General features: G+C 39.7%; 1 protein-coding gene across 1 annotated transcript; it reads right to left on the reverse strand.

The window, feature by feature from the left end:
- Positions 1-1,327: 1,327 nt before the first annotated feature.
- On the reverse strand, positions 1,328-24,328 carry GCLC (glutamate-cysteine ligase catalytic subunit). The gene is made up of 15 exons (XM_005427906.2): positions 24,156-24,328; positions 23,180-23,362; positions 20,487-20,600; positions 19,694-19,752; positions 19,466-19,602; positions 13,428-13,502; positions 12,428-12,544; positions 11,469-11,607; positions 10,831-10,943; positions 10,067-10,159; positions 9,242-9,346; positions 7,095-7,176; positions 6,895-6,998; positions 6,682-6,802; positions 1,328-3,027 (listed from the first exon to the last, which is right to left on the reverse strand). The coding sequence occupies exons 1-15, from the start codon at positions 24,257-24,259 to the stop codon at positions 2,822-2,824; spliced, it is 1,752 nt and encodes a 583-aa protein (XP_005427963.1). The 5' UTR covers positions 24,260-24,328; the 3' UTR covers positions 1,328-2,821.
- Between the last annotated feature and the right edge of the window lie 394 nt (positions 24,329-24,722).

Genomic DNA, 24,722 nt, shown 5'->3' on the forward strand with positions numbered 1-24,722 from the left:
AGAAGAACTCCCAGCAAAACAGATGGATACCCAAAGGAGGCTGTGATCCTGTGGGAAATCCACAATGGCATGGACTCCTGGCAGGACCTGTTGCCCCGAGGAGGGAAGAACCCAGGCTGGAGCAGACTTGCGCCACTGTGAGAAAGGCAAGGTGCTTGCAGAGCTCTGTGCACACACAAAAGGAGACATTTTAAGGATGCAGGCCATGATAAAAGTATGGCTATAATAATCCAGAAACAAAGACACTTGAACATAAACAGTCTGACACAAGAGAAAACTGGAATCGGATTTCATAGCATCCAGACCTCTGGAGATCACAATGGGATCTCCTAGCTGAAAACGGAGTGGAAGGCATGAAGCGTGCTACTGGGGCTGAACTGAGGCCAACACAACGATCACTGAAAGTGCCACAACTGATGCAGTTAGTCATTAGGCAAAGAATCACAATTCACCTCAGGTGCCCGATTCTTCTTCCCCTCCCTTTGCTCACATGATTGACGGAAAGATCATTATTTTCACTCAAGCGTTTAATGACTGCAGAACCAGAAGTCCTGTATGCATAGCCCAAAGAAGTTTCTCAAGCTCTCTGCAAAAGGCCAGCCAGGGCTTGAGGCTTGGACTAGGGTTTGCTTCTCTACCTCAGAGTGGGCACAGATGGAACAGAGCCACCTCTAAGTTGTATTCAAAGACAGTGGCAAAGCTTGCCCCCTGTCCCTGAAGCAACTCTGGTTTGAGTTGACAGCCTTCAGCACACTATAAAGAACAGGCTGGATCACATACCTGCACTCTTCATCTAGTGACTGTACAATGCTTAGACATGCAAGCAAACCTTAACTTCTACAAGTTTAAGGTAACTCTGCAACCATGCATGTCCCAAAAAACAGAAGCAGCTCTGTGTTTGATCTCACCCATCCCTTCCGGAAACACGCACACAAGAAATCAGGAGGGAAACTTCCAGCCACAAGTTTTTAGGCATTGTGACAAAATGTTTTCTATCTTACAGCACACATAGTTGGCCAGAGGGATTCTTCAATGTCAACTGAAAGGGAATAAGGACAGGTATTGAAACAGTACCATCAGAAAAGCATTCCAACTATTTTTAAGGGTTTTCCAAGCATAGTGGCTCATGCTGTGCAATCAGACAGATGCTACAATTTTAACAATAGCAAGGACTTCTTCGCTATAGGAGTGTCAGACCATTTGTCTGAGTCCTGAGCAGCTCCACTGTGAACAAAGTAAGTCTGGGTGAGTTGTACCTGCCAGGTATGCAACTCCTCCTTTTTTGAATCTAAAAGTGTGGGCTCAAGTCATGCAAGTGACCAATGCATACTGCAAATTTTATTTTTATTTCCTTGTTACAGAAACTAAATTAGCATATGCCTACATCTTAATTAAAACAAATTCACCACTGCAGAGAAAGAGTATTCATTTTATTCTCTAAAGCACACCTGTGAACACAGAATGAAGTGAAATTCAGTACATAAAAGCTTCTCGGTGCACCTCTCACTGCAGTTTCTCCATTAGTTCTTTTAAAAAAATCATTCGATCTTAGAGATTTTAATATGCTTCCATAAGCTTTGCATCTTCTACCCCTAATGCAATTCACTTTTAGAAATCAGTTAAGAAGCTAAATCAAAAAGGCCCCTTAAGTTTGCTTTATTTACAGATGCAATGGCTGAATTTAAATAGATTACAGTCACTCCCAGCACCACCTTCCAATTCAAAGGATTAGAGTATTCCAAAATTTCTCTTTTAACTGTTTTCTAGAGGGGATTAAATTGTCAATAACTACAGCTATGTAGGTAATCCCAGCCACCTACATCAATTACCTTAGAGAAAATGTGCTGACAAAAATATTTATAATTAACAAAATGATAAAATGAGAAACTCAACCTTCAGGAAGAATGGACAGAAGTTTGGTTTTGTGCTGCAGTCATTGTTGACTATGGGAGCAGCAGCAGTGGGGAGGAAGAGCAGTCAAGCAGGCTGAAATCCAGAGCAGGTGTCTCTGGTTCCTTTGTGAGGACAGCTGTATGTCCAGCTCTCATTTCCTCCTCCCTTTCCGCACATCTCCTGTTATTACTTTTTTGTGAAATCATCGGGCAGATTTTCTGAACTGAGACAGCATGCAGCTTATTTCAGAGGGGAAGAAAATAACTGCATCTGCATGCAGGCTGACTTGCATTATCTGAATAAAGACAGATCTGCTCCTCTGAGTTTTACAGTTTACAAAAGGATGAAGGTCTTGTGGCAACTGAGAAACTGCTGTAAGATTAATAGCTCGGATGCACATATATTTGTCTGTTCTTACATACTTTCAAAACCCAATGGAAGGAAGAAGTATCTGTGATTCAGGTAGATCCAGAAGGATTTTTTTTTCTTACACAATAAGGTAAATTACTTAGCACATTCCAGGTTAAAAAAATTACAGTAAACATTCAGTAACTGGAATGCATATAATATACAAGTACCATTACATTTACAAAGCTGTTCATGACAATTTTTCTTTCTATATTAAGCTTAAAAAAGTTACAAGCTAATTCACAATAACCTTAGTTACAATGTTATTAAAATACATTGATGTTAATCATAAAAATATTTTACTATTTACATGTATATTGTATAAACCTTAACAATAAGAATATGCCTATTTTAGGATGCCTTAAATGAATATTTAGGCAGATTGGCCCATTTTATAGTGCAGTATCCCTGTTTTGGTCTTCACACCATGAAACTGTACCAGATTCACAGTATCTTTGCTAGTGCTTTGCTAAAAGGCTTAATCTTATTATTATTTAAGAAGCATTCATTCATTCATTCATTACAAAGAGTCAGTTTTATTTCCACTCTGTTTCTTATTAAATCCTACCCCCAGTAGTTCAGGACACTCTGCCTGGCCTTGAGCAATCTGGTTGCATCTCCACATAAGGCTGTAATTCATCTCATCAGTTATCACACTGTCTTGCTTGTAGTCCGGATGCTGCGCGATGAATTCCCTCATCCATCGAGCCACTGTCATTAACTCTCCTGTGGGCAAGAGCGAATTAAATTTTGGTTTATACATCTAATTTAGCAGTAGAATGTGCACTATATGCACAATTAATGAGTAGCCCATGTTTTCATGAGAAACACATTCCTATACTTTTTGGTTTTCAAATATGGCTAAACTGCAGGCACAATTAAGCTTGACTTTTCCCTGATGGTCTAAAAGACATTTATCTGGTGCACTTTTCCAACTTTCAGATATTCCAATGACACAATGCAGAGAGAAGTAGCAACTAGAACAGGTGCTTCCAACAGATTGTACAGCAAAAGGTCTTAAACACTTCATTTAACAGAGAATCTGGCTGAGATGAATCAACAGACCCCTCTGCACTACTACATTTATACAGAATAAGTCTGTAGTTGATCCATCCAACTGACCTGCTAGTTTTGGTCCGTCAACCCTGGCTTATTATTCTTCCTCCAGCAGCTACTCTAGTAAAAAATAGGCTGGTTCCCAATTATACCAACTTCTATGTTTGTACACAGTGCCTCTGCCTCACTCCACAGTTCTTGGGTTGGTCAGCAGGTACCTAAGGGTCCCCAGCATTTCTGTAAAAGGTCACTGAATGACACACACCACTTGCAGGAGACTGGCAGCCCCATGAAGCTGCAGCTGGGGGCTGGTTGGACACCAGGGTCCAGGCTGCTGAATCTTGTTCCTGAATGCAGCACATGCAAGCAAACCTTAACTACTACAAGTTTAAGGTAATTCTGACTGTTTTAAGACATTAAGATGGGCTGATGGGATGCTCAAAGAGCCTAGGAAAACTTCATGGCTAGCTACCAGAACATCAGCTTCACTGTGAGAGTGGGAAGAATCAAGGGCTTCCACTACAGAAGTCTTTGGTTTACAAATATTATAATAAAGCAAGAGGAATCAAGTTAGAGAAAGCATGAAGGAACACACAAATAAAAAGTAAAAAATCCAACACTATGTAAAAATATCCCAGCAGTGGTTTTGAACAGATGTACATGAAGACAAATCAGAAAAATTGCAGAAAGTACCGGAAAGAAAAGCAGAATGAAAAAGGTTACTAGAAATCAAAATGTGCTTCAAAAACCAGAAGTAATGGTTTTAAAGGAATGAGGCCAGAGTTTACACTTCTACATAAGAGGGCAGGAAAAAAATTACTCAAGAGGCTTTATTTATTGAAGGCACTAAAACTCAACATGAAAACTTTCTGACACCAATGAGAAGCAGAGGGCCTGCAATAAAGTCAGTGGAGGCAGGAGCTGAGCAGAGTGAAGTTCAGGAACAGAGAGGTCTGGTGTGCAAGCAGGAGTGCAGCCCAGGAACAGAGAGGTTTGGAGTGCAAGCAGGAGTGCAGCTCAGGAACAGACAGGTTTGGAGTGCAAGCCAGAGTGCAGCTCAGGAACAGACAGGTTTGGAGTGCAAGCCGTGCAGGCGCAGCGCTGCAGGAGCGGGCAGGGTCCAGCACAGCAACACGGACACCTAGTGGCCAGGCAGCCCAGCGCTCCCCATCCCGGCCCCGCTGTACCCTGCACACCTTCACTGGGAGCACAGCCTGCAGCCCTCAGAAGTACTTATGGGAGTATGGCACCACTGACTGCCAAAAGGTGCGAGACACCTTCCAGGCAAGGAGGGGCAAAGGGAATTGTACATTCATGAGCAACAATATACTGGAGAGGTCCACACAATTATGAATGCTGATGACAAGTGAGTAAATAAACATGATCCTACAACACAGGAACTAGAAGGTGTATCATGGAATAACTGCGAAGAGCATTTAAACTAGAAAAACTAGAGAATTAATTTTTTCAAAAAGCATACCACAGAACTGTGTAATTTCTTATTATATGACTTTAGGGGGAGCAAAAGTGTAACTGCTTCAAGAAAGGTAAGGCAAAGATCATGGAAATCTCATCTGTGAAGGCTCATCAAGCTCTGATTACTGCACTGCAGGCAGACGGGAGAGCACACCAGGACAAGGACCACTTGATGCTGCTACCTCAGTACTGCTTGCATTAATAACTGGTGGTGGTCAGCAGCTGCTGCCTGTCTAGCAATCTGTAGTCTCACTGAGTGGTGGCAGTCACACACCAGCTATACAGAGGCCAGGAGGGTAATACTTGCTGTGCTGCAGGAGAGGAGGTGACTGAAGCTCAAATGAATTATGCCAGGGCAAGGTTACAGCCACAGCAGCTAAGGTGTCAGTGGTCTTAATTCATGAGTGCTGTGTTCACCATTTGAGAAATCTGAAAAATGGCCACTCTTTGTGGATGTGACTCATACTAAACAGGCTATGGATAAGGAACATTTGATTTAAGATCAAGAGTAAACTGGAATAATCCAAAGCTCACAGCTGAGAAACATTGTGGCACAGTAATACAATACCTAATGCTTTTTTATTCTGTGAATTCTAGTTCTTAAGAAGCTTCATTTAAAAGTAATTTCAGTTTGTAAGACCTGAACTATACACCCTACACTCTTATCTACCTCACCCTCACAGCTTTTAGGTCTGTGTAAATACAGGAGCTGACTTTTGCAATGACTGCAACTTTGCACCAGGTAGCAAAGTTTTTCTTTGGTGGGGAACACCTGCAGCTGGTCACCAGGCCTTAGGGAAAAGGCCTGCTACAGTTATGGATTCCTTGTTTTCTCAAGACCATTTCTCTGAAGGAAAAAAACCCCAAAAAACAGACAAGGGAATGTTTAAAAACATGTTACTGTTCTGAAGAACTGCTAAAGTAGTGAATTACCAGATAAGACAAAATCCTGATTTCCACCTCAGCTTTGGAAAGGTCTTTACCTAGAAGCTTCTACAGCCATTTTCAGGAATTAAAGAGGAATGCAGCATGTTAGTTTAAAACTTGGGGCGGGGGGGAGGGCTAAGAGAAAAACATTCTTGACTTAGGAGGCTAAAATTAACCATTTAGTTAAATTTTCATCAATAGAGTTATACAAGGGATTTACACCAAAAAAGTTAAAAAGTTGATGCAGACTGAGCTAAGCACACAGTTCTGAATTAAGTTTAGCCTGCATCTTTTACTTATTATACTGCTGCATTTTAACAAGAAACATAAACAGTCATTATACACCTGTCTTGAAAAACATTGCAACGTGAGAAAGACTGTGGAAGAGCCTGCTCTGCTCTGCCTTGAAGGAGTTCTGCTACTAACAGAAGTACCTTCTTATCAGTGAGCTAAAGTCTAGGTCCCATGGTCTAGCAGACCTGAGTTTACACTTATGAATGCTTTGGAGTCACACCAGTAATGTCAGGCAAGCTATCAGACCCAGCCTCAAATACTCTTACAACACTCCAGTGACAGGGCAAAGTGGGCTATTGTATGTTTAAACTACTACAAAGTGGACAGACAATACAGTGGCAAAACAGCAGTAAATGATGTTGAAAAGCAAAATCGAGGACTGGGTACATACTACCCTCTAAACCATCATTGTTACTCTATCAGTTACTCTGAATTTAAGTTCTAAAATGGATCACTAAACACTAAAGATCAAAAATAGACAGGACAAGATTTAAGCTAGAGAACACACTCGAGTCCTTTGCTCTAGTGATTTAACAGCTAACAAGACATCCACAGGTCCCATCAGTCTTATCCTACTAAAAGTAGAAAAATGCCAAGAAAGTCAATGTCCAAAAATATCAAACATACCAGAGGCTCTCTTTTTTATTAGCTTCAGGTAGTTTAGGATGCTGCATCTTGTATCCACATCCACTTCCATGTTTTCAAGATAGGAATTCAAAATTGGGATCAACCCTGGAAAGACTCCTTCCTGTGTAAGAGAACAGAATCAGCATAAAACACACTCAGTCTGGTTTGTGGGAAGGTAGAATAGGATGTGTTCCAGGTAGGAGAGGCTATTACCTTCCCATTGATAATTGTGTCAATGCTCATTAAGGTGTACTCTTCTGCGTCGGTGCCTGTCCCATTCTGTGCAGAGCCACATCCATCCAAAACAGCATTTCCACCTTCATGTGTGACAAAGGGAAAGGAAAAAATGGTTACAAGGCAAGATGTGTGCTAAACATCCACAACAATGTCAGTCAGATTACTTGATGTGATACCTTTGCATATATCTTTTCTGAAGTAAAACATTCCCTGTCGTACAGCATCTCTTTTCTGGGCCACCTTCATGTTTTCATCCACCTGGCAAAAAAATATTTCAGAGATCTGTGACATTTTAGAAAAGTAGGATTCTACCAAACCGTCACATTTGTGTTTCGTAAGTTGAAATATCTACTGTATTTCTTACTGTTTCATCACACAAGGTCAAGCTGTGAAGCTATGTTTTATTTCATTCTTCAGTGTCCAGGACAAATCCACCAACAGATGACATTTTATGAAACTGGGTCTCCAGTAGAATAGGTAATGGTATCGTGTTAGAACATGCTATGCTAATTTCAGTTTGGATGAAAACATAGGAACAGTTACAATTAACAGGTTATATCCCTTCTTTGCATATTTAGATGCAATTTAAATAAGTACGGAAGAAGAAAATTTCAATTTCCCTAGCCATAATTTGCTGCTTTTATTAACAAAATCATCACTGTCTTTAGAAGAATTATCACTGTATTAAACAAATGTTCAGAAACAGCATTTAAGTAAGTTTGTATAGGAATTGTATCTATTCCATCCCAAACATGTTAGATATTTAAACTTAGATTGCCAGCAAAAAAAGTTCTAAATTTCAGGCTTCTCGAAAGTCCCCAAAACTACAATGTTCGCTCTGCAAATGACATAACCATTGCTCTGTCTTTCTCGATGGAAGATTTTGTCCAAGTTCTTTGGTAATTAACATCATACAGCTTTTGGACTTTAGCTTTACCATACTGTCTTCAGAAAAAGAGATACATTTTGCTGAATTCTTTGTCTGATATTTAACTAAAGGCTATGCAAAATCTTCATTTACTTCTTACCTTCCACAACTTTGTTTTAAATTCACTTTATATTATGAAACCTATTTACACAACAGGTTGTTTTGAAAGTTTGAAAGAACTCCAGTCCCAGCTGACGAGTGTTCAACCACATTCAATCAGACAGCCAAGATTAGTGTGAGATTAGCCCCATAACCCCCTATTATTTTACTTGAAAGAGGCAGGCTTACCAATGGTTGTGCAATTCTGTGTTGCATTACCTGCCAAATTGCTTGGCAAGTTTAAGCAATTTTAAGCCCCCCAGCCCTGCAATTCTGTTCAGGTTCTTTCAGCACCTGATCCCTTATTCACTCTTAACTGGTAGTCAAAATTTTTGTGCTTTTGAGACACTCAAATAACAATGTAATTATGTAATCTAGCTGCTAAATTGCTGCATTATTCATGGAGTCTGAACTCCCTGACATCTCCTTTTAGAAGTCATACCAAATCATACCATGTATGAATGGTATGATTACTGTAAATTTATGACTTCAATATTTTTCTCCATTTTAATTAAAAAAAACTCTATGAAAGGCCACAGGATACTGTGGTTATGCAGGATTTTCCAGTATAGTGTCAAAAGCCTTCTACCCTACAAGATCTTTTTTAAAGCTACCTATAACATCACAGGAATATCCATCTAAAAATACATTTTTTGGTCAAGTGCCTCAGAAAAAGGACATGCAAGGACAGTTTCACACAAAACAGGTCAGCAATTGTGAAGGCAAGATTAAGGAAAAAGTACATTTTGCATGGCTTGTCTGTCTAAAGGCAAGCCACAGCTGTGACCAGAATCAGCAGTGTTTGTTTCCACTCAAATACTGTGTAACACTAAGCATGCTGAACTCCTCCTTTCCCTCCCTGCTACATACAAACAAAACACAGAATAAGAGCGTGACACACATGCAACATTGATGTTAAATAAGTTTAAAGTTTTTATTTTTAGTTCCACAAATTTCTCCCCTGCATGTAAAATGGGGGAAACATACCCTTTCCCAGCCTCCAAACAGCCTTGTGACAATGCTATTTCTCAACATTTCTGCAGCAGTTCAGTGCTAGGCATCACAGAAATTCCTACAGCATTTGTCTATGTTTAATTCCATGAGACAGCAGTAAAATATTTGTTTAATATTGTAGAGTTTAAATTAATTCAAAGTACTGGAACAGATGAAAACTGACTGGAAGATAAAAATGACTGTTCTGTAAGTGGACAAATATTATTTCCTAGCTTGCAGGGGATAAAAATCAGACTTGATGCATTACATTTAGCTCTAACAGATCTGACCTTTCATACCTACCTTGGACAAAGGAATGAGAAAATCCAGTTTATATGACAGAATCACTCTGGTTAGCAATACCACAAACACAACATAAGCCGAGTTTTCAAAGTCTGTTAACTGGACCTAGACAGGAAAGGAGCAGAGATTCAATTACTTTGGAGGGAACACACTCATGCAAGGCCAGTCTGGAGCAGTTTGACTCAGATGTTCATGCTGGCACTCGGGCTCCCACACGCTGCACTCGCTGAGGGCTGACCCACACACACAACCACCAGCACTGACTTCCAGCGCACAAAGCACGCACGGGCTGCAACAAACTCAACCCTGCAATTCCATGCAAAGCACACTTGTGCTTCAGAAGACTAATAACCTGCACCTTCAAACTCTCTAATTACAGAAGTATAGTAGCATTTAAATCTCCACTCTAAAAGGATTAAATTCAGAGAGCTTAGAAACAAACTACTATAGAATAAAAGTGCTTTGTGAAAAAAACAAAACTGTGACAGTGGAATTGTTCAGTACCAGGAAATGTACTAGAGAAATACAGTCTCTAGAAGCTAAATGGGGCTTTGTTTGCTGCTGCTTTAATACAAGCCTAATTCCTTTCCCCATCACCCCAAATCCATTAGCATGCGTTGATGTACTGCAGTGGATTCTCCTGTCAGTTACATTCCCACAGTCCATGTCTGATTAAATACTGCTGTCCACTTCACTTGCATCCAGTAAATCAAAGGGAAGAAAACACAGCACAAGTAACAGGAGTTTGATACTGGATGGCAGAATGCCTGGTACTTTTCCACTTAAAAGGAAATGTGCTCTTGTACATACTGATGTCTTCCTTACCTCCATAGGTCTGAATTCCACTCTCCATCCAATATCTGAATTTGGAGGTGGTGGCTTAAACCTCATTGTCTGCCAGTTTGTAGACTGAATATTCTGCAGAGCACATGAAATAATCTGTCACAATCAAGATGCACATCATTCTATAATATAATTGAAGAAAAATAAGCAGATAACTAGAGCCCTGGTGTTTTCCATGGAACAGTGTAGCAGATTAAAGTGGTTCCAAAGTAAGTGCTGTAATTTCCTAAAGCCCACAGTACAACTACCCAACCTAGGAGCAAATATGTTGTACTTTCTCATGCTGTTTTGGTTGAGTATTATGCACAAGACACTAAGGGACTGGCATGCAGCTGACATTATTTTTTCATGAGGGGCTGACACATCCTGAACTAAAAAGGCCTAATATTACCACAGTTATTACCTCATAAAGCTGTAAAAGAGAGATTTCTACATAAATAAAATACAAACCACGTTTCAGGAAGCCTTACAAATTGACAGTTCCCCTTTACATTTATATACATAGCTATTATTCAGGCTCTTCACATTTTATTTAGTTTAAAGTATAAGCCATCACCTTCTAAATAAAAGATAAAATGAATAAATGAATGTGCTTATAACTGCGAAGTCATATGCCAAAAAACTACCTGAAGTGAAAAATTAATGAAAAAATTCTTAGCCAATACAGCCATCCTCCAATTCAGTATTCTGAAGATAAGCAATTATATAGATATATATTTATTAAATTCCTCTAAATTAGACGTAACCTCAAAATGGTCGGATTCATTTGCATCATCTAGATGTATTTTCTCCTCAAACAAAGTCAATGGGTCTCGAATGAACAAGTGTGCAATATGCTGTGCCAAAAGGTGGTCAATACCTACAAAATGAAAATTCAAACAAACAATTCATACATATCAAAACAGGCTCTAGGAATTTTTTTTTACAAGACTGAAAACATCTAACGCTGCAGTGCTACCTCAGCCCACCACATCCTGTTAAAGTGATGACTTCAGGAAGGAAGGAAATGATTAAAAAGAGCAAAAACCCCCAAACCAAACAGGTTCTTGTTTGGAAATGGCAGCTGAGTATTGGTGTGGCTGCCATTCTTCCTGTTTTCTGATGCATTCTGTGCCATGTTTCTTAAAGCAGTTTGGCTCTCTCCATAAAAATAAACCATCAATTCCATTTTGAGAAACTCAGTTTGATGCATTAGGGACAGTTTCTGTTACAAATGAATCCTTTTTAAAAAACTCTCAAGACCACTCTGCACAGATACTTCCTGAGTAGGAAATCACTCTGAGGGCTGCACAATGCTTGTAACAAACAACAACAAACACCATAAAATATCCCCACACACTGCAAACATAATTCTTAACCTGCTCATAATGAAGCAAACACTTACCTTCCTTTATTAGGTGCTCGTAGATATCTTTGTCTATTGTCAAATCAATGTCATTGTATTTCTCACCACATTCAGACAGATAACTGTCTATGGAATCATATCTGGATTTACTGATTCTATAATGGTTGTTCTTCAGTGGCTATATAATTTAAGAATACAATATTTTAACAGCTTGTTAACAATGTTACCTAAGTTTTGCTCACTAATGACACTTAAGTTGAGAATTACTATCCTATTTAAAAAACCCTACAACCTCAATTAAAATTACTAAAAGCATGAGTCTTAAATAGGCTCAATATAAAGTGATTCTGGAATTATGACAATTTTGTTTGCAGACATATATATCTGAGCAAAAAATCAGTCATCACACATTTACTAGAATTCTCCAGATGTAGAAATGTTTTCCTGATGTAATACGCCATTACCCCAAGCACCTGGAAAGCATTAAACACATACCGACAGTTTCACTATGTGCACATTGTTAGAGATGCCCTTAAAATAGGTAGTTCAAGAAATATTTCAAGTAAGTTTAAAAAATTATTTATTTTATGTAATTTTGTAAGTGCATTGAATGGAAATTCCTGCTTAGAGAAACTCTACAAGTTCTGATACCTGGCTCTCTTGATTTAGTCCTAGTTTATACTACTCAGCAGCACCCACGATTTAATCTAGTGCAATTTTTGCCTTTTGGGCCCAAGCATAAATTAGCAAGTTTCCTCACTGGGGCCCTTTTCAGCTAGCTGTGGAAGACTGGGATTCCATATCTAATTAAAAATATGTATTTTTTAACACAAACTGACCAACCAAGGCAAGTGTTTATGCCATCTCTCCTGTATTTACCACAAACACCATCACACTTGCTCACTAGGGTTTCTGATGAGCACAAGCAGAATCTGGTAACGAAGATTTAACTGTTTTGCCCAAAAAACCCCAGACGCCTAGGAGGCACCATGGCTTACCTCCAGCCCCCGCTCCTCGCGCGTTCGGTCATCCACGGAGGCAGAGATCACTCCCCAGCGACAGTCAATGTCAGACACGTAGCCTCTGTAGAATGGAGACGCAGCACTCAGCGCCATCTAAAATGGAACAGCTGACATCAAAACAAAGGACAGGCCAAGGAACCAGAAGCAAAATACAACCCCACTGGAAAGGGACCCAGAAGGAGCTGAAGTATATATATTTCAGTTTGACATCCAGCCAAAGCCCAAATAACCAGAAATACCTCAACTGCTGCCTCCGAAAAATGCCTGGGTCAAGGGTTAGCATTCCTGAAGTGGCTTCTGACACTTTCCAAAGGTTTCACCTCTACAGATCAGCATTCAAGGAATGCAAAAATGACACTGGCAGAAGCACTTTTGAGACAAATCAGCAAGTATTCTGCTTGCTCACTTCCGAAGTTCACCTGGCAATCATTTTATTTTGTTTATCTTTGTTTGGCCAAGCACCTTAGTAACACAGCTGGAACATAGCTCACTCAGGGCAGGATCTACTCATCATTCAGACCAGACAAATACTTTAGTTTCATAACTCCTATTATAAACAGTTGTTTATGACAACAGGTTTATAGAAGGGACAGATTTAAACAACTTAAGCTGAAATCCTCTGTAGCACTAGAGGGTTTTCAACACCAGTTGAAAAATTAAAAATTGTTTTAAGACCAAGCTTGCCTTGCTTTCATGAAATCTGCCCAAATCTACTTCTAAAACTATTTAACAAGAGTCTCACGCATGTGGGAGTGAGAGCAGAGGGGAAGAAATAGACACAAGGGCCAAGAAGGAACAGATATTATCTGTTTTGTGGTGTCATTTGCACATTAAATAGTTAACATGACTCACATGGCAACCTAGTCTTCTCCAAGAATATCCAATTTGTGAGCTTGCAATATCAATATTATTTTTTCAATATATAGTGATTTCTGCTATTAAGGAAGAGTTCATCTGACAGATGTCCATCACTTACCACAATGGGACAAATTGTAGCTAGCTGATCATAGAGATACCTTGCTTCAGAAATGCTGCAAGCCTGAAATGTTACCTGTTGGAAGATGTACAGTTGCTATCAAATTTGGATCATCATACAACAAGCACAGTCTTCCTAGATTTAAAATCAAGTATATAATAAAATTATTCTTACACTAAAAATTTTAGGGTTTTTTGTTTGGTTTTGTGTGGGTTTTCCCTCTAAGTCTTGGACACATTTCTGCCCCACCTATCAGTAGTGTTCATATTACAAACTCCTTTCTGTGCCATTTCCATGTTCATTAAAAGATTTCAGACCATAATGCTTCTATGGTGAGGCTGAATATACAAACACTTGCCAGAATCAAAGAAAACTGAGTTAACATCTAGAATACACATGGGTGAATAATGCACCTTTAGGAAGTAAGCCAGGAACCTACTTAGAACAACAGTCAGATTCTATTGTAGATTTAACATTTGTTTTATGTAACGCTAATCCTGTTTTAAACAACATTTCAAGATGCCTTTGATCCTGAAAAACTGTGGGGGGAAAAAAGAGTACCTGTGTGTCTACTGTAACTTTCATTTAAAAAGTACCTTCATTAAAAAAAAAGAAAAGTACAGCTTTTCTGTATTAGAGGCTAGAACCCAGCAAAAAAATAGAAAAGAAATATTATTTGCAGAAGGCATTAATGCTCTGGAAGTCCTACCACAGATAGGCCACTGGAATAGGTAACTCCTTTGTAATATTTTTGTGAAATTTACTCAGAGCACATCAAACAAAAGACACGTTTCTAGTAGCAGACCTTACCCGCTAGACTTTGTAAACCAACACTTTATGAATTTAGAAAATGCACAGAGTGATCAGTCTCAAAACTCCCTTTGACTTAGCAGTTTATGTATTCACAGATCAGAAGAAAACAGATGGGAATGTACACCTGTACCACTATCATAACATTATACAAGAGGCTTCAGCTCTAAATCAACATCTCTGCTTGCTGTCCTGAAGAATTCCAGTTGCACACAGGCTTTCCTCTTCCAAGGATAGTAATTAGAGTGACACACAAAACATGAATTTTGTTCTCAGCTTGCCACTAAACCAAACTGCACCTCAAGTAAGACTAAAAAATAACCCAAGCAACAAATCCCTCCGAAACTACTGAATTCACTGGTGCCTCAGTGATGTATTTTTTGGGGGGTGGTGATGATGGTGGTATAGGGGAAATATAGGATTTGTTTGTGTTTGTCTTTTTAAATCTTGATCCAATATTCATTGAAATATCCCAAATTAGAAAACAGCTGTGCTGTGGAGAAAATATTCCTTCTGTGTCTATCCTCCAAGTGGCTTGTTTTTTTTCAGAAAAAAAACCAAGCAAACAAACAAAAACCCAGGTGGTTAAAAGACAAGATTAAGTATTATCTTGCAGAAAAGCAGCTAAGCATGATTTGTCATCATTAATTTTGGACATTCAGCACCAGGGAGCCAGCCTTGCAGAGTGGGTGGGTTGACAGGACACCTACAATCTTTCCCCAGACAATGATATTTGCCTCCCCTTTCCTTTTATGCTTATTCCAAACCACATTAAATCTGAGATTCAACATGGTTTCTAGGCCAATGTCCCACTAGGGAGGAAAAGGGCATGGCTGTCTTCTCCAGAAGGGCTACATGCATTGCCAGTGCATGACCAAGCTCATCAGCCCAATATTTTTACCTCTGGAAATGCATCAAACCAAGTTGTAGCTTGGTGTGCAGTACAAAAAAAAGGAACAAAAACCAAACCAACAAGACCACCCCCCAAACAAGGAAGTATATCTACTAAAAACTACCTTACAAAAATAGGTGGGCAATACATGTTTTCTTCTAGTCAGTTATCAGGAATTATCAGTTGATACAGAAGCAGCTGCCAGCCTTTTCATTCCCCCTTTGATGATAACAGGACTACCAAATTTGAATCTGGCCACTTATTATCAGAATGTAATAATAAAATGTAGCAGTATGCTATACTAAAATAGTACGCCTTTAATAATGTTTTTAAAGTTCGTACAATGACTGAATAAGGCTGGATTTCTTTTATTAGTCTTAAATAAGAGAGATGGTATAAAACAAACCATGGCAAACTAACACTTTGTAAAACCACACAGTATTATGTACGCTTTACTATCTCATCAGATTCACCTAGTGACAAGAAATTTGCCCTAGTGACAAGAAACCATACGTAGCACCTGTCAAGAACTTTTATTTGTACAGCTTTTGTAGTTTCTCAAAAGGAGTGCTTTTTATAAGGTTTTCTGTCCTTGCTATGAAACAAGAAGAGCCTAGAGAATTTTCTTTAATCCTACAGAGTTAACACCAGCCTCTTCCTAGCTCTGCTTCCAAGCCTGTGGTGGCAACAGGCACATTTTATCAAGAGTCAAATACACCATGATTACCTAAGGTGTTAGTGCCCAGCATCAGAGAAACATTTAAAGCAAACAGAAAAGGAAAAGGATTAAAGCACTCTTAATATTCAGCGCCTAGATTTAAAGGGAAGATACTGTAAGACAGGAATATCTCAGGCAAATTACTAAAAAACATAGAAAGTGGGCATGTTCAAATGAGAGAAAACAGAATCAAAAACATCTTCCAGCACACAGTCAGAGAACATGGATTTGGTAGATTTGTGGTACAAGCAGTGAGAAGACAACTCCTTTGCAGATAGCTAAAAACATTTAAGAATGAGAAACTTTATATAGGAGTTCATGATGTTTGTAAATGAAATAAAATTATACAAAGCAGAAAGCTACTTATTTTAAAAAATATTCCCACAACCTCTTGCCACTCCCTGCTTTTGCTGTTCTAAGGGTGAGTAACTAAAAAACCTCTCCCATTCCTACAAGATAGCTCAGTTTCCATCTCCACAGTGTCCTCTGATCATGCCTAAAAGATGAGCGGAGTGGAGGATGACCTTTCACACTCAAAAAGTGCTGGAGTTTCAGGAGCAGGTGCTTGATCAAATGAGGCTTGACCACTTCAAGAAACTCTCTCAGCAAGTCATCCAGTTATGTTCGAATATTAACAGAAAAAAAAACCCATAAAGCAAGTGAATAAACCTGGTGTATTGGACTGACCCTGGCTGGATGCCAGATATCTACCAAAGCCATTTAATCATTCCCCTCTTTGCTGGACAGGGAAGAGAAAGTGTAACAGAAGGTTAAGGATCAAGGTAATGCCAGGGAGAGAACACAGCATAAATTAGATTGGCAAAGACCTCTGAGATCACTGAGTCCAGCCTATGACTGAACACCACCTGGCCAACTAGACCATGGCACTGAGTGCACATCCAGTATTTCCTTAAACACCTCCAGGTACAGTGACTCCACCACCTCCCTGGGCAGCCCATTCCAGTATCTAATCACCCCTTCTGTGAAGAATTTCTTCCTGATGTCCAACTTGAACCTCCCTAGGTACAGTTTGAAGCCATTTCCTCTTGTGCTGTTGCTGGTTGCTTGAGAGAAGAGGCTGACCCCAACCTGGCTACAGCCTCCTTTCCGGCACTTGTAGAGCACAGCAAGACCTCCCCTGAGCCTCCTCCTCTCCAGGCTAAACACTCCCAGCTCCCTCAGCTGCTCCTCACAGCACTTGTGCTCCAGACCCTCCACCAGCTCCACTGCCCTTCCCTGGACTCACTCCGGCCCCTCAATGTCTTTCTAACAGTGAGGTGTCGCAGACATTTCTTTTATGAAAAATCCTTGCTTAGGCTGTGGAATGCAACAGGTCCGTCTGGATTGGCCCAGCTTGGATGTTTAGAAATAATGGTCAATCCAGAACTGAGGTCTCTCGGAGAGAGCCCGAGAGAGTGGCCTTGTGATCATTCTTTCTATTCTATTCTTAGCTTAGCAGCTTCTGGAAATCTCTCCTTCTTTTTCTTTTAGTATAGTTATAGTATATGTATATCTCATAAAATAATAAATCAAGCTTTCTGATCATGGAGTCAACGTTCTCGTCTCTCACCTCTGTGAGACCACTGTCACAGTGAGGGGCCCAGAACTGGACCCAGCACTGGAGGTGTGGCCCCAGCAGTGCTGAGTACAGGGGGACAATCCCTGCCCTGCTCCTGCTGGCCACACTATTGCTGATACAGGCCAGGATGCCATTGGCCTTCTTGGCCACCTGGGCATACACTGACTCATGATCAGCTGGATGTCAACCAGCACCCCCAGGTCCTCTTCCATCAGGCAGCTTTCCAGCCATTCTGTCCCCAGCTTGCAGCTCCACATGGACTTGTGGTGGCCAAAGTGCAGGACCCAGCACTTTCTCTTACTGAACCACCTACAACTGGCCTTGTCCCATTGATCGACCCTGTCCAGGTCCCTCTGCAGAGCCTTCCTACCCTCGAGCAGATCAATACTGACCCAACTTGGTTTGGTGGAGATCACTCACCAGATACTGTCACAGGAAAAACAGGCCTAACTTGGGGAAATTAACTGAATTTGTAACAAGTCAAATCAGAGTAGAACAATCAGAAATATAAGTAAATCTTAAAATTCACTTCACTCCCAAATTCTCTACTTTCTCCCCTCCCAGCAGTGCAGAGAACGAGGAATGAGAGCTGTGGTCAGTTTGCCACATATTGTCTCTCCTGCTCCTTTCTCCTCACACGTCTTATTTTGATGGACTTGCTCCAGTGTGGGGTCCTTTCCCTGGGACAGTCCTCCAATGAACATGTTCACTGCTCCAACATAGAGTCTTTGTCCTGGCATCAGCTGGGATAATTACTTTTGTTCCTAGTGGCTGGGTACAGTTCTGTGTTTTAGATTCAGTATGGGAATAATGTTGATAACACACCGATGTTTTAGTTCTTGCTGCTTATTTTAACTTAAGGACTTCTCAGTTTCCCATGCTCTGCCAGTGAGCAGGTGCACAAGAAGCCAAGAAGAAGCACAGCTGGGACCTGAACTGGCCAAAGGGATATCCCATCCCATACCAGATGGCATCATGCTCAATACATAAACTGGGGGAGTTGGCAGGGAGGGGCCAATTGCTGCTTGGGGACAGGCTGAGCATTTGTCAGCAGGTTGTGAGCAACTGCTCTGCTGAGCATCACTTTCTTCTCAAGTTTTATTCCCTCCCCTCTTATTTTCATCACCATTGTCATTATTTTTTATTTTATTTCAATTATTAAGCTGGTTTTATCTCAACCCACAAGTCTCTTTTTCTGATTTGCCCCTCATCCCACCAGGGCCAAGGGTGTATATGTGTGTATGGAGGGAGCAATGGCATGGTACTTATTTGCTGTCTGGGTTTAAAGCACAACAGCCCTTCTCATGGGTTACACTTAATTAACTACTCCAGCATGAGTCCCTTCCACAGGGTTCAGTCTTTCAGGAACTGAGTGCTCCAGCACAGGTACTCCATGGGGTGATAGGCTGTGCCTCCTTCATGTATCCACCTGTTTTGGTGTGGAGTCCTCCAGGGGCTGCAGGTGGATCTCTGCTCCAACACCAACCTCCTGCCTTACCATGATCTTCACTGCAGGCTCCAGGCGAATCTCAGCTCTGTCACCTTGAACACTTCCTCTCCCTGCTTCTTCACTGACCTTGGTGCCTGCAGAGCTGTTCCTCTTACATATTCTCATTCCTATCTTTACCTGCAGTGTCATTGCACAGTTTTTCCCCTCCTTCTTGCTGTATGTACATCAAAGGTGCTACCACTGTCACTGGTGGGCTCAGCCTTGGCCAATGGTGGGTCTGTCTTGGACCAGCTGGCGTTGGCTCTGTTGGACATGGGAGAAGCTTCCTTCTCATGGGAGAAGCAGCTTCTCACAGCAGCCACCCCTGCAGCCCCTCTGCTAGCAAAACCTGGCTACAAAACCCCAACATATTTGGATTTTAAGACTAGAATACTAGACATACCACTTGTTCTTTTATCTCCCTTTTTGCCAGACTGATGTACAATGCATCAGTTGAAGAAAGTGAAAGTAGACATAAGACAAATCTTAAAAAGGGAAGTGTTGAGAGAAGACAATGTGTAGTAACATCTTGAAAGCAGATGCACTTTACCTGGAGGCAGCAGTTTCCCATTCCAAAACCCATAGCATCCATATATATGTAGTCTGGCTTAGCTGCCTTTGCTGCTTCTCCATCATCATTAGGAAATGTTTCAATGAAAGGTGATGGCGTGTTCTTATCTTTAAATACTGTGTGGAAAATACAGGCACTCAGTAACTCAGAGCATGAGACTAAACAATCACTTTGAAAAAGAACAAAGTTAAGACTGAATTCACCCACTTGGTACATTTATCACAACCTTCTCTCCTCTTCGGTGTCGAATGTTTCTGGTCAGTGTACTACAACAAAAGAAAAAGTTTTTTGAATGATATGAAATTTTCTCTTTATGGAAATATTTTGGCACCTACTTTCTAAACAATTTTTAGGGTTTCAGAATGTCAAATTTCTTTTTATTTTGAGCACTCTCCTTCAGGATACTTCTTTTCCTAGTTTTAAGATAGACTGTAAAAGGTACAACACTGAATTTTTCTTCAGGAAAGTCAGTCTTATTTTGATGGACTTCACAGTAGTATACTAACAAAACAGTAAAAGGCTACAGACCTGAAGAATACAAGGCCAAGTTAAAAGGTATGCTCAGTTTTAAAACGATTTTCATTGGCCAAAGTCTCACTTTACAGTGAGAAGTACATTTCAGAGTAACTAGGGCAAGCCACTGGGTTCAGAGATGTCAGTGTAACATACCTTAGGGAGAGCTGGATTAACCATGATGGAAGCATTTAGGCACAAGACTTCAAACTGGAAACAATTTTGCCGTAGCAAAATCAACACTTTTTGCCCCACAACAGTGTGAACTATTATATAGAGTTCCTCTAACTTAACAACTAATTTTCTTAAGACACTTTGAGAAGAAACTACATGTCATCACAACCACTTCTATCCAAGTCCTTCTGATATCTGCAGCAACCAGCTGAAGTGTTCTCTATTCCAGTAATGTAAAGAATTTGCAGATATATCTATGATATTTAGGTAGAGACAAAATATTTGATTTCTCAAATTTTCCAAATATTCTTACCTAAATCTAGGATGTTTATTGATGGCTTCATCTGGAAAAAAGAGCGATTTTGAAGCTCCTCCTTCTACTGGTGTTGGCATATAATCCGGCAGTGTAAACCCAGGACAGCCTAACCTATGTAACACAACAATGAGATCCAAGCTGTAATGAAAACAGACTGTGATTTTACAATGGTCAGATGATCAGAGATTAGGATTCTAGTAGACAGCCAGCCAACAACCACCTTCCACAGTAGTTAACACAGCCTTTTTTTTTAAAGAAACCCCACTAGTCTATCATTAGACAGCAAACAAGGTCATTTTCAGTTGTTGAAGCAGGAAACTTCAGTACTATGTGGGGTACACACACATTTTAGTGTGTTAGTGCTTGTTATTAATACTGACATGCAGCTGCATTCCGTGCTTCAAAGCTTATCTTGGAGATACAGGTTGACTGCCAAAGAAAGTTATCCAGCCCTACTCTTAACCATCTACCCCTTTTAAAAGATATGCTTAACCAACTCTGTAAGAACTAGAGGTAGTTTCAAGTGGTACACATGTCTTAAGTCTTATAACACTTCTAGAATGCTGAAAACCCCTAAGAGACGAAAGTCATAAGCAAAGAAAAATTGCAGCTATTAAGTGTAAAATGCTGATAGATATGCAAGCTAATCAGAATACACCCCTCCCCTTTGGGAAGCTCCATTTTAAGTTTCAGAGTCACCTGAAACAAGAATAAGCTCTCAGTACAGCTGGGACAAAGGAACATTTGACAAGGCTGAGGTAAAGTAGCAGATTAGTTTCTCCACGTTGAACAGTAAAAAGGGCAAAGATTGGGTTGAAAGGCTCTAGTACTTGGATAGTTTAAAAAAGTTAGCTGATAAAATTACAAACTAATCAAAATATCAGGAAACACACTTCTGAGAATATTATTTGTATTCAATATTGTTCCTTCTTCCTTGTTTCAGTAAGTTGTCCTACAACTTGTAAAGCCAGCTTCATCACCTACCTAAGTGCTACACTGTAAACTGCATCCCTCCAGTCCCCAAGAAAGAAAACAACTTTCTGGCCCAGCAGTGGCGGCTCACAAATTTAGGAACTAGGGACACGTATTTAGTATCTAAGCTATAATTTTTTAATATTAAAGCATTTTCAAATAGTTCACTTTTAACTGGATTATTTTGATTTGAATAAGCTTACTTCTTTACCTTTCTTCTGTCAGCACTCTAACAAGTTTTTTTGTCTTTTCAACTGCACAGATTTTAATATATACATGTGTACATGCCCAGATGCACACAGGCATACATACATGTTATTGTAGAGACAATGTGGCAAAAAACTTCAACCCTATGAAACCTCAGAAATACATGTTAGCAAGACTTCAGTCAAACCAACAAAGACTTGAATGGGAAGACAGCAAAAGGCAGAAATAATAAACTAAATTAGGCTAGCCTAGGGAGAGCAATCTCTGAGGGATGAAAGTATGTTTGGAATGACCTGTAAGTCATAAACAAACTACATTTTATTACTTACTGGCTTTCACTGAAGTCCAAAGTACTGCTCCTACAGTGATGTAAAAAGTATTTATCTGTATCTACAAAGGGATTAACAACTCCTCTCCCTGTATTCCCCGCATGACTGGGTCCAAAACATTTGTATGAAAAACTTCTTAAATGACATAATGTACCTGTAAGGTTGCAGGGGAACCTGTAACTATTGCTAACTACTTAGCCACTGGACTTTAAATAAACTTTTATTACATCTAGTTTAACTCTAATGAAGTGAAAGTAAATTTTGTCAAAGAGTGTTCTTAAAACAGCATTTGTGGGGCATTATGCAGATATTTTGGCACCACTGCTGCAAAGGCATATTTTGTATTTTTTCTCCTCTCAGCAAGAATTTTGGGCTATTGCATTCTGTATTACACAAGAAACTAGTCAGTAAGGCCAGCTGCTTCTCTCCTACTGCAGAGCAACTTTTATACCATTATAAGCACGACTATCTTCATTCACTTCACTGACCAGGCTATTTAGAGTGAATGTAATAAATCTTTACCTAGAATTGTATTTCAATAGAATGTCACAAAATACAGTTTCTCCTAGATAATGAAGTTCATTCTAAATTTAATTTCTTCAAGAACTCCTTTACAACAATAAAAAGGATGAAATCTATCCTTTGTAAGGGTATTATTAACCCAGGAGAGATGCTCTCCTTTCTAGATTCAGTAAGTGGAGTATTGTATAATAGAAGTACTAAGTCCAGGTGCCCTAAACTACCAGAAGCTTGCATGTACTTTAGTGAAAAAATAGTATTAAAAATTGATCATGTTTGTCGTGTTTTGCAAAACTGCTACTCAAAGAACACAGTTTGTAAAATAAGTAAAGAGAAACCTTTTCTATACAATTTTCTCTATCAACTCAAGGTGGTAGACTACTCTTTACTTACAGTTAACATTTTATGTTACAAATCTTCAGTACTCTCTCCTAATACAAAATCATCACAGGTTAGAAGCAACCTAAAAATTTAAAAGATGCTTATTTGCTTGTCTCATTGCAATAAAAATTTTAGGAAACATGATTGGAACATAAAAGCCAAAGTACTTTAATCAAATAATATTCTTCTGTATTCATTGAACAGTTTAGCTATATGCAATAATAAGAAAAAGTGTATAAGGAGAACAGGGAACATAGCATTACACTTCAACAACCATCTCACCTTGGAAATGATGTCACTGTGCAAACAGCCTCATTTTCTTTGAGTACAGAAGCAGCCTCTTGCCGTCTTTTCCTCATGTTGTCTTGCACAGTGTTGAATTCAGACATGGTTCCCCCATATGGCTGTCCAGGTGTTCCTTCAATCATGTAACTTCCATATTCTGGTCTCCAGAGTGTTGGGTGACTGTAATGAAAGAAGAGCCACTGATGAATTATTTGTGAGAATTTCAGAAATTAATACCACTTGCAAGAAAAATCTCCTAGTATTTGACACAGGAACACAACGTATCTTCCAATGCACCTCACCTTCACGAAGGGGTAAAAAGAAAGCAGGGTGCAGTTTGGCAGTAATAGTGTTGCTGTGTAGTACAATAACCAGGATTTGCCTACACCAAATTGCAGTCACCCTTAGCATCTGTCTCAAGCTTTGTTTCTTGGGGTTTTAACCAGAACCAGAAAATACAGATCACTGCTGCTGTTCCACAGGAGAGGACAGGGAAAAACTTCCCTGCCATTCTTACATCTACACTTCTAGTTCTTCCAAAAATGGGGGAGTGGTGCTACAGACGACAGCCTTCCCCTATACAGCCCTCACTTGCTCCTCTAGCCAAGAGATACGGGAGCAAGTACACATGCACATGTACTTTATGGGACATGGATTACTGCATGCACACAGACACAAAATCAGAGCAAGACAAAACAAGCACCCAAACTGCAACTTCCATGGGTTCACCATTACATTCTCCTTTACCTCAAAGCATAGAAATTTCAAAGCAAAAAGTGCATGGACTTCCTGCAAGTGTGCTCAAAAGCTTTCACTTCCTGACCCCCAGATTTATCTGAAAATATCAGTATGTGTGGTTTACAGTTTTACCACTAGGAGACTTGAATGTGAAGCCAGGTTAATAAGACTTTGCACAGCATCATAACAGGAGGATTAAAATTAAAAAAAAAAGAAACTGGAAACAGCTACTTACTTGGGGTTCACCTTCTCCCCCTTGTCTTGCAGTGTTTGAAGAACTTCTTCACCACAGAGTAACAAACGCACTTTCTTATTTTCATGGTCAAATTTTACCAACATATATTCCACCTTGTAAATAATAAAAACAAAACGAACAATTAAAAGTAAGGGTTTTTTTCAGGCACAAACACATTGTCATGCAATTTTAAGCATCAAGTGAAATAAAAAGATACGTCACACTGAACTTCACAAAGGTTCAAAAACATTACTAACTACAAATGCAGTAAGCAGTACTGGCAAAGATGGCTGCAGGCTTATTTCATCTTGAATAAAGACTTGAAATTCCTTGAAATTTCTTTCCCTCCATTTCTAACTGGAGACACTACACCAAAAACATCCCGAATTTGTACTTGCCACCACATTATTTCTAGACAGAATTAAATTCTAGAATTATTCAGAATTATTTCAGAATATTCAGAGTTATTTCTAGAAGGAATTAAAACTCCATGCAAGCTATATGCAACCCACAAACATTTCACTGTCATCCCATCAGTTACAGTCTCTGCTGCTGACAAAAAAAAAC

Source organism: Geospiza fortis, unplaced genomic scaffold (assembly GCF_000277835.1).
Source record: "Geospiza fortis unplaced genomic scaffold, GeoFor_1.0 scaffold603, whole genome shotgun sequence".
NCBI lineage: Eukaryota > Metazoa > Chordata > Aves > Passeriformes > Thraupidae > Geospiza > Geospiza fortis.

Bases quoted from the DNA above. Each gene is read 5' to 3' on its own strand.
- GCLC (XM_005427906.2), bottom strand. From the start codon at position 24,259: ATGTTGGTAAAATTTGACCATGAAAATAAGAAAGTGCGTTTGTTACTC. The intron at 13,503-19,465 runs GTAAAGTGCATC...ATCTTCCAACAG, and splicing joins TGGGAAACTGCTGCCTCCAG to GTAACATTTCAGGCTTGCAG. The intron at 11,608-12,427 runs GTAAGCCATGGT...TAAATTATATAG, and splicing joins GCGAGGAGCGGGGGCTGGAG to CCACTGAAGAACAACCATTA.